Source organism: Tachysurus fulvidraco, chromosome 12 (assembly GCF_022655615.1).
Source record: "Tachysurus fulvidraco isolate hzauxx_2018 chromosome 12, HZAU_PFXX_2.0, whole genome shotgun sequence".
In the NCBI taxonomy this organism is placed as follows: Eukaryota; Metazoa; Chordata; class Actinopteri; order Siluriformes; family Bagridae; genus Tachysurus; species Tachysurus fulvidraco.
The window spans coordinates 16,966,803-16,977,682 of NC_062529.1; the positions used below are offsets into that span (position 1 = coordinate 16,966,803).

At 37.0% G+C, this 10,880-nt stretch overlaps 1 protein-coding gene across 1 annotated transcript in view; it reads left to right on the forward strand.

Moving 5' to 3' along the window:
- The window catches only part of LOC113659518 (latent-transforming growth factor beta-binding protein 2), a 99,711-nt gene extending 89,031 nt beyond the window's left edge, over positions 1 to 10,680 (forward strand). Inside the window, exons 26-35 of the mRNA XM_027172341.2 lie at positions 2,652 to 2,777; positions 2,897 to 3,058; positions 3,864 to 4,022; positions 4,143 to 4,229; positions 5,178 to 5,306; positions 5,625 to 5,765; positions 6,049 to 6,222; positions 6,352 to 6,630; positions 6,796 to 6,945; positions 8,782 to 10,680. Of these exons, the coding sequence (XP_027028142.1) occupies positions 2,652 to 2,777; positions 2,897 to 3,058; positions 3,864 to 4,022; positions 4,143 to 4,229; positions 5,178 to 5,306; positions 5,625 to 5,765; positions 6,049 to 6,222; positions 6,352 to 6,630; positions 6,796 to 6,945; positions 8,782 to 8,957 (1,583 nt within the window). The 3' untranslated portion in view covers positions 8,958 to 10,680. The remainder of the gene's footprint in view (positions 1 to 2,651; positions 2,778 to 2,896; positions 3,059 to 3,863; positions 4,023 to 4,142; positions 4,230 to 5,177; positions 5,307 to 5,624; positions 5,766 to 6,048; positions 6,223 to 6,351; positions 6,631 to 6,795; positions 6,946 to 8,781) is intronic.
- The last annotated feature ends 200 nt before the right edge of the window (positions 10,681 to 10,880 follow it).

Here is a 10,880-nt window from a genome sequence, read left to right on the forward strand (position 1 = left end):
CAAGCACAGACCTCTAGACAAAGCCCACTTGTTTCCACTTCATCTTGGAAATGCCTGAAGGGTGGTTCCATCATCCTAATAAAGCAATGGATGAGCGGCTTCCAGACGTTCCAGTTACTTAGTAAACTTTTTTATCCACTTACAAAAAAATTCATCACCTATGTATAATGACCAGGCTGCATAATTTGATTGTTTCTTTAAGAATTTGGAAGACAGGAGAAGTTGGGAGACAGACATTATCTTTGGCCATGTTTGACAATAAAAGACGTCAGAGTCCAAACCACACTGGGTTTTAAATTCATATCTACTTCTAAGAAGGAAGCCATCTTGCTTCAAGTAAAAGAATGTTTATATGTTCATATGTTTATTGCATTACAAGAAAGGACAGCTAGGACTGCTTGAACTCATTCCCATTAGTGTTAGTGCACTAATTTTGTCAGCCCTGTTTCATTGCCTCCTTAATAAATTTGATAATGGAAAAACAGCCCTCCAAATTTCCCAGTCAAGAACTTTCATGGAGTCATTGCACAAAATCTTGCCTGCAATCAATGAGATCTTGTTCTCTTGCTATATTCGGTCTTAACGTCAGTGAGTAACCAGTCATTTTGGCACTTTTTACAGTCTTGACATGATATCTGATAGTTTGGCTCTTCTCTCTAGCTTAAAGGAGGGGAAGTCCTGCTTTTGTCATCTCTAAAAAGAGATGAAAAAATGTCTTAAATAAATATGATGTAGCAAGTGAGCTCTTCTGTTACCTTCTCCTGGGGTTTCACAGCTGGTCAGACCGCTAGCAGTGTTGTTCAAAATCCCACTTAAGCCTTTAACACAAAAGGAAATGTATTACAGAGAGACATAAAAGTCATTTCCTCACTTATGGGCTAGAGTTTTTCTCAACCCATGCTGAAGATTTGGGCAAACTGTGTTTATTATGGCACTGTTGTGTGAATATACAGTATATGTGTTTGAGTGAGTTTGCACAGTGGATCAGAACTTGCATGTGCAACTTCAGATAAAATAACAAGAACACCAAGATATCACATTCACTCTTTATTGTAGCCTTATTAAGGCTGGAGTAGTTTTGGCTGTGGTGGAGTATTCCCTGTCCACTTCAGTGTCTGATTGTTTTCCGGCTGTCCCTTCAATCCAACAGCAGGATAGTGCTGCTTGGTGGGAGTCAGTCTCTCGTGACCGTCTCAGATTGCCTGTGTTTTTTAGGAAACATTTGCTTTAATCCTTTACTTAGATCTAGTTTTGATTAAAAATATCTAAACAGAGTGTCCATGCATAACGTTTTCTTTCATTAAGCTATGGCTGAGGTTTAACCCTCTACCAGTTCCATGTTAGATAGTATGATGAAAAAATATACACAAAGAACAAGGTGTTTCCTCTATGTTCATACAGCATGGTTATGATGTATGACTATATTGATCATATTGTACAGCTGCTTAATCTGTGTGCCAATATTGTGGTGCTTTTTTGGCAAAAGGCATCCAGTACTCTTGCATGAGTGAAATAGTAATGGATGAAATACGGTCAGTGTTATCCCACGGCTGATTTTTCAAAGGCCACAGAGATGACTATAAAGGTTTTGTAAAGACAAAAGCACCACACAGGCTTGCATAGTCTTTCGTGTTAGCCGTATTGCATGAGTGCTCCAGTGTTGCAGGTGGTATTATTAAAAGTTCATGCCAAATGCCACAACTACTAGAAAAGGATTGCTTGCAGGACACACACACTGTGTGTAATGACCAGTTACAGGCTATTGTGTATATATATATATATATATATATATATATATCTAAAAGGATTTCACCCAGCTGCCGTGTGCACGACACGGCATGCAAAGCTTTTGTTACGACTCAAATTTGTTCTGCAATTACATCATGTTGCTTGTAGAAGCCAGATGAACATCATCTCCACACGAACAAACTCAAGCCTGTTAATGGTTGATATGAAAACCAGCTCTGGTGTAGATGACTTATTAGTTTTCAATATTTTTTCCTTTTAAACTATTAGGAAAAATTCCAAAGCAAAAGATAAAAGATTTACACTGTTGAATAACAGTTACATAATCTGACCCCCCTGGCTCTGTTGCGTGATCATCACTCCACAGGTTTCATGCTCCAGGCTGAAGCTTCCCAGACTCACAATAAACTGCTGCACCCACTGAACATACAAGACTAAAACATGAGCATCGCAGTTCATCTACTTTATGACTCATCCTTTGCTCCTACTCGTACAGTCTTAGTTTTAGTCTGATGAACAATGGCACAACATCATAAACTGTTAACAGACTGGTTTATAGCAGGTTTAACCATAATTGGCATAGTGATTTTTTTACAATTTTACTACCATACATGACTTTAAATATTTATATTATAGGTATAAACACTGATATTATTGCATTTAGTAGAAAATCAGAGGTGTTAGAGAAGTATTGGAATATGAAATCTGAGTAGAATTAAAAACAACAATAACAACAAAACATCCAAAACAAGAAAGTAAGATTTTAATAATAAGATTTATTGTCATTGTTGTTTTATGTGTCTGACTATTATATATACTTATATATACTTATATTGAGTGTCTGAAAAAAAATCTGGAATTTATTTCACATATTTTAAAACGTTGTGTCTAATTATCCTGTTTAGATATTGACGAGTGTGACGACGAGATGATCTGCGGCAAGCATGGCTACTGTGACAACACAGACGGCTCCTATTATTGTCAGTGTGACCAAGGATATATCAGTACACCTGAGGGCACAGATTGCGTTGGTATGGAAGCAGAAAATACTTTATTAATCGTTAACACGAGAAAGGGTTTAACTAACTGGACTGTGTTACAGATACAAATCTGTGTTGGGTTTTGTGTGTGTGTGTGCATGTATGTACAGATGCAGATGAATGTGAACTAAGTAGTGAGTTGTGTGGTGAGGCTCACTGTGAGAATGTAGAAGGAAGCTTTCTGTGCCTGTGCCCTACTGATGATGAGGAATTTGACCCCAGTACCACACAGTGCAAACCCCGCCATGATCACGAACACATGATCATACCAGGTACAGAATCATAAAAACACATGCAAGCATGCATACAAACCTTTTTTACGTTGTGTGTAAGATAATGTGTAAGACATTGCTCAATTTCACAAACAGGTGAAAACAATTTGTAATTTCAATATTCCTATAAATCTCAGTTACACACAGAACACATTGTGTAAGAGTGTCCAGGTTCTTTTACTTGATTCGATATTCCATACTGTGCATGCTGCAGAGGTGCAGCCTAAAGCCAAGTTTCAGTCAAGTTAATTCTGCTTTAGGGTGAGCTGTTGGCACTTCATATGTGGAAACTAACAGCCTTGAGCAGAAGCAGACTACTGACCAGCAATGCACTTTGGAAAAGATTTTAGCAGTAACTTTACCTTGTGGTGTGAAATTTGCATGTGATAAAGATAACAGAAGAGTGTATGATTTAAAAAAACTCAAAATGTTCTAAATCTCTTGATATTCCAATCAACTGATTAAAAAACAAGATTGTTGGCTCTGTCAGTTGTTCAATCTGTTGTGTAAATATGGCGAGATGCCATAGAACATTGATCGGGTCATTCAGGCTGTGTTTGAAATATTCAGTAAATATTACAGCATTGAGTGAGCAATGATTCCAGTTTCCTGTGACACTGTTGAATTCATCAGGCCTAGAGAGCAACTGCATTTTCATATTTCAAGGACTTCAGTTTAATCCCAAGATTAGTGCATGGATTTACAGCATACAAACTGCTTTAAAGTGCCTCTCTGTCTTGTAGCTTTCTGACTGGTGTTCTTTATATGTCAATGTAATGTCCTGCTCCTCCCCATGATGCCGTAGATGACGAACAGAGGAAGGATTGCTACTACAACCTAAACGGTGCCAACTTCTGTGAAAATGTGCTCTCCAGAAATGTCACCAAGCCGGAATGCTGCTGCACCGTGGGAGCAGGTTGGGGAGACAACTGCAATATACACCCATGCCCACAAAGTGGTCAAGGTAGAGTACCACCATTAATTTTGGTGTGTTTTTATTGTCCACAACTTTTCGCTTTAAATATACCAATCGGTGAATGTGAATTTGTCTTCTGGAAGTTATTTTGAATGTTTATCTTCTCAGTGGAATATTCTGAGCTGTGTCCTCATGGTGCTGGCATTCTTCCCATCATCACTTCAGTCCAAGGCATCAGTCAGCTCCTGACTAGAGGTATTTTTGCATCTGCAGTGCTTTCTATTTAACTTAAGTGTTATCAGATTATCAATATCCTGGCATGACCAGAATAAGTCTTTTAATATTGTAGCAAAGATTAGAGTTCAGAAGATGATACTTACATGTTCAAGTACAGGAACTCATGGCATTTTCTGGATTTATATATATATACACACAATTATTGTCATATTTCCAGTTGTCTGTCTGTCTATGCATTCAGTACAGTATATGAGATCTTCCTTGTTTGAGGTATTTTAAGGTTATTTTAGGCATCTGTATCAAGCAGGACTAGATTGTCTACATTAGATGTATCCCCGTTGGTGATGTTGGACATTAAGGTTTATTTGTTTGGTTCCAATGGAAAACTCTAAATATTGTACAAATCCAGACAAAGACATTGCTGCAAGGATCAGAAGAAGCTAAAGAGAAGCTTGTTATTTTAAGATAACATTTTGTTTGAGACTTACGACTCAAGACCAAGACAATATTGAGACAAAACTGAGTCAAGACTAGACCATGGTAATGATCAGGATGATCAGGATTGATAAGTAATACAATGAAAGTACCTAAACTACCTGTTTGTTATCATAAGTTATTTCTTTTTCACATTTTGGACTTGGCCATGTATTTAACCAAATTTATCACAAAATATGCATCGATAGAAGTGTTGACACCACTGTGGTTCTGGCATTGAGTGCCAAAAGTTTAATTTTATTAATTAATAGTGTGACTATTACAGCCATCTTGAAAGTCCTCAAATAAACACCGTCATTTCTAATAGCAGGGAACGTTCAACTATTTTCTCTAGAATAAATCCCTCATGTTCTCATGGTTAAACTCTACATATTTGATCATATGTGTATATAGATTTGATCAATTAGATTGAAGAGATATTTATAGTATGTTTTGAATGACATCATTTCGACAATGTGCTTTTGTCCACAGATGCAGATGAGTGTGAAATGTTTGGTCCAGAAATTTGTAAAAACGGTTATTGTGAAAACGCCTACGCCTCGTACAACTGCTACTGCCATAGCGGATATTACTATGACAACTTCCGTATGGAGTGTGTTGGTAAGTCATTTTAATCCATTCTGTTAAAAAACAAGCAAACAGATAAAACTAGGTGTTTTAATATGTTAAGGTGCTACATAGTACTTTCATTTTAGGAAGCATTTCAATGCACATACACTGCTTTAGAGTCTAACCAAAAAAAAAGATGAAGGACATACACTGCCCCACTAACTCATGCCATGTTTTTCATATAAAAAGTAAATGATTCTGTTGTTCTGGTAGTGCATTGTAGATTGTCCTTGTAGACAGTCACAGCACGTCACATCACATCAAGGAAATGCATTCGGTATAAGCTTGTACTCTGCACATGTGCCTTAGATGACGATGAATGTAAGGAGGTGAATCTGTGTGAACATGGAGAGTGTGTGAACACTCCTGGCTCCTTTAACTGCTTCTGCACTCCTCCACTAATCCTGGATGACACACAGCGTCGCTGCATCTCTGCCAACAGCACTGAGGGTAATACAAATCCATTATACAAATTCAAATATATAAAAAAATAAACATACACACTCATCAGCCATAACATTGTATCCATGAAACATGACTGATGAGTAGTGAATAACTTACGTTATAATAATCCGTTATATGATCCTTTCATTGCAAGTGATATTTTGTGAGGTAATCTTACATAATGTAATAATTTCATTTGACCCGTCCATGAGTTTAATGTAAATGCTGATACCTGCTGTACAGTATGTATATATATACATTATACTCTTGTATCTCTTTCTGCCTATAGGTTCTTTCCTTGATGAGGACTTTATTCACACAGACATCTGCTGGCGGGACCTTAAACCTGATACCACATGCATTAATCCAATGCTTGGTATTTCAACTACCTACACTGAGTGTTGCTGTCTCTATGGTGTTGCCTGGGGACCACAGTGTGCATTTTGCCCTGAAAAATCTTCCGGTGATTTTTTTAAATACTTATTTCTAGCTATGCACAAGTTTATGGAAATGTTAAGCTTACTCTATAGAACCCAGACAGTCTAACATAAGCTTACACAACTAATACAAAATGTGATGTGTCTCCATACAGATGCTTTTGCTATTTTGTGTAACCTGGGTAATAGAGACAGCCTACGGGAGCAACCAGGCTTTGAATATGGACCTGAATCGCCACATGAGGGACCCAATGGTTCACCGTACTGGGGTAACTATGGCGTTTTGGGAGGTGAGACCTTCTATGGAGCTGAAGGTCCTTTGAGTGGTTCCATTGCAGGTCACTCAAATGACTACAGCTCTAGAGAGGAAGGACCAGTACCTATGCCCAGACTCAGAGAGCACCAGCCACCCCGCCGAATTGACCCTTACAGAGGTAGCTTCATTTTTCCTTAGGAAAAACATACTGGTGCATGAACATTTAATCATATTTAAGTACTACTGTAGTAGTGATGGATTTTTTTTTAATCAAGCACAAGCTCTTCATAATCACAGTGTGAAAGTGTCAGTGATTCCATCCAGTCTGCTATTTTTCTTTCAGACCATAGTGCAGGATTTGAGGGTTTACAGGCAGAAGAATGCGGCATCTTGAATGGCTGTGAAAATGGCCGATGTGTCCGTGTACGAGAGGGCTACACATGTGACTGCTTTGATGGCTATGAACTAAACTTAAGCAAGATGGCGTGTATTGGTAAAGCTATATATTCTCTCATTTATTTCTCTATCATTCATATATTTTATACTTACTTTATACTTGCTTTTATATAGTGTATATGTATTTTTGGGAAGGGAAACGAGTAAAGAACGAGGGATAGAACTAATCCACAATGATAGAATTTAGATTTGTTATACTGTATATTATATTTACAATATAAGTGATTTTTATATGAAATACATAACTCTCAAATCTCAACTCTGAAGCGCTCTAATCAAAAGAAAGTTAATTATTTTTGAAACACAACCAGGTTGTTAACAACCAGGTTGACAAAGTGAAAGGAAATACTCACACTTAGCTAGGAAGGTTTAGACTTTAGTAATACTGACTTTTTATAGTAAAATATTTTCATGCTGTTTTGCTGAAACATACTGTAGTTATTTTTGCTTAAAGTAAAGATGTCTTGCCTTTACTTTAGTCACTTCAGAGATCAGTCACAGTGAGTTTTCCCAGGCCACCTTGCATAATGTTTTATAGTCATTTCATTAATGATTGTAGATTATATCAAAATTTTACTTTGTTTGACCTTTTATATTTACAGCAGTCTAGACTCAAACTAAAAAGTGCTATAAAAATAAAGATTATTATCTTTCTCCATCACACTTCAGCACCAGAATTCTTGAAGGTTAAATGTTATGTATACAGTATACACCCTGAAACAAAGCAAAAGATTAAGGCAAACCTAATGCTTGATGTGAAATTAGTTATGCAGTACATTGAAGCATTGCTATATTCCCACATACCTGACACACAAATGCTGGTATTCTATTTAAAAAAAAGCTGAGGGTTTAGAGGATTAGGATATTGGCACAGACAGCAACATAAAAACATGACATTTAACTTTAATGGCAAAACTCCCTTATTAGAAACGCTATGAAGAAGGTTATTGTCTATAACTTCTATCCATGAATAGAGAAAAAAAGAGTAAGAATTGGATCATGTGAAATCTTGTGTTTTAAGAGGATGTGACTGAGGCAAAGGTTGCGTGTATTTCAGGCCACTCACCCTCAATCACTTTTCCAGAATTCGTCCATGATACACACTCCTGGATGTCTCTCAAGAATGCTTCTCGTTATGTGTTCAGCCAATCACGGGTGCTGACAGTAATGCTCTTACATTAGTTCCTGTGAATTGCAATTGGGAATAAATGATCAAAGTGTTCTCTGCTCCATGTCTAAGCTCAAGCAGCATGCCATCGAGCCAAAATCCTTGATTTACAGTCACCTTGTGTAGTATGTCGATATCTCACAGTTGAAATGTGTTGTGTTTGATTTGTAGTGGAAATTCAGAATGTGCTACATACCTCATCATTTAAGAAGCTGCTTCTTAAATAACAAGCGCACTGCAATTATGAATCTGAACCAGTTAGATGTGACACTAGCTTTATTAACAAAAGTATTGCATAGTTTTAAATCTTTAATATAAACAGGATTCCACGTCTTTTTCCTTTTGAGTGTTTCTGAAAATTATGAAATAATGAGAGATTTCTCAATGTCTGAGTACTGACTCAGTAAATTTGGTTTCAAATTTACTGCATATTCATACCTCAGTTGGCAATTATGTTTTGATTAAGTTTTACTCTTCCGTCATCTGTGGGCTGCTTCAGAATCTATTCAGACTGGTTTTAGTCAGTTTTTGGTAGTGTGTTTTATTCAAACTCATCCAAGACTCACCCGATATAAGCTGCAAATCATAATCCTTTTCCAGCCCTTTTACTATCCATATCCAGTTTTGCTTCAGCTGAGTAATTTTTTTATCTACATACCTCTTACATTCAGCTTGATTCTCTTTTGTCACCTCTTCCTCTTTCAGATATAAATGAATGTGAGGATATCAGTGACAAAGTGGAGCTGTGTAAGAACGGAGTGTGTTCCAATACAGAGGGATCATACAAATGCACTTGCCTGCCAGGATTTTTGGCTTCTTCTAAACCCCACGAGTGTATCCCAGAAGACAATGACTCTGTTGCCCAGACTGTGGGATATTGATGCTCTCTCTCACTCATTCACTCTCTCTCTCTTTCTCTCTCTATCTGTCTCTCTCTCTCTCTCTCTCTCTCTCTCTCTCTCTCTCTCTCTCTCTCTCTCTCTCTCTCTCTCTCTCTCTCTCTCTCTCTCTCTTCCCTACATCATTTCTCTAAATGACTGACACTAAACCTGCATCAGTGAAGCCGAGCCAGCTGAGCTCCAAACATACACACACACTGACATTTACACACAAATACAAGCCCTTTCCATCTTGTACATAATGATTGCTTTTTAAAGAAAACAAGTTGAAGTGTGTCTCGGTTTTTGATTGGTTCTCGAGCATAAAGTGATATGCACAGCTTTCTGAATGTTACTCAAATGGTGATTACATGTACTTCATTTAGAATTTATACACATACAGTAACTTGTTATCGGAGGTCATTCCAGCTCAGGATTGTGGGTCGAGGCTTCATTGACAGGGTTTGGGATTGTTGTACAGATCTAGTACTATGTATTTAATTTGGTTTGTTATATATTCTAATAAACTCATTCAGTACACTCAATATTTTGTTTGATCAAAAAAAAAATACAAAAAAGATACAAAAAAATATGATTAACCCTGTAGATTTATAGATCTCTGTACAAATGTTTTGTAGCACTATCTTTTATGTATGGAAAAAAAAGGTTTACACTGTATCAGATAAAGTGTATGTATCCTGCCCTGTGGAGCAGACTATGAAATGTTATTTTATGGAATGAGTGCACTTTTTAACTAACGTTATGTGGTGCCTTCAATCCAGTGAACACCTAGTTCAGCAACACATTAATGTGTGTCACATTTGCTTGATAATTACATAGTCTACTTTGAACTGAAATACTTGCATCCATTATTGCTGGCTAGACATTCAACAGATTTAAAGTTGCCTTAAAGACAATGCAAACCACTTTTAAACGAAATATTATTTCCTGCCGTTGAGCAATATGACATGTATACTATAACACATTAAACATTTTACTACTTGGATTATAGCAGCCTGAATATTACAGAACAGCAGATAGACAAATTATTATTGAAATACATTTGTAATAAATAGTAGTGTTAAGCTACAGTGAGCCACCAGAACAGCTTCAATGAACCATGGCACAGATTCTACAAGTTAACTAGAACTGTGATGAACACCATTTCTCTGAAAGGTGTTTCTTTCGTTTGTTGTTTTGAAGATGGTGGGATAGAGCACTGTTTAACATCAGCCTCTAATCAGGATAGAGATGTTTCAGCATAGAATAAAGGTGATCTGTCAGAATCATGTGGTATTGATGTGCAACGTGATGTTCACTCTAACCGAATAGCTGGATCCAAACCATGCTCGCAAACTACCGCACACAGCATAACTCTTTTTTTCCCTTTAATATGGCACCTGTCTATATATACCAACATCACTTGATAGAAACTGATGATCATTTCTCCATATAGAAAAAGACAAATTATATGTGTCTGTACTCGCTACCATTTTCAGTGGAGTCTCAATGGACACTGTGCAACCCGTGCTCGGTTTATGTATTGAAAAGAAGTCTCCATCACCTTTAATTTTTGGTATTTTGGAAGGCAATTTTAAACTTATGAAGATGGTTACGAGTAGGCTGTAGGAATGAGCCCTTATTTTGGTGGTCCACCCTGTTTTGTTCATTCCATTTGATTACCTCTGACTGTAGTTGTTTCCGGACAATAAAGTCTGAAAAATGACGTTGTGTCTTTTGTGATTTTTGTATGAATACCTTCTAAATATGCTTAAAATCCAAGATCAGGCTAACTAACACAAACAATCTATGATCATACAAATTAGATGTCCTGTATATTTACTGTTGCTGGCTGTAGCACATGCTTTTCTGATGCACATTCTTATTCTTATGACCCCCAGCAACTGGTACCCACAGGAAATGGAG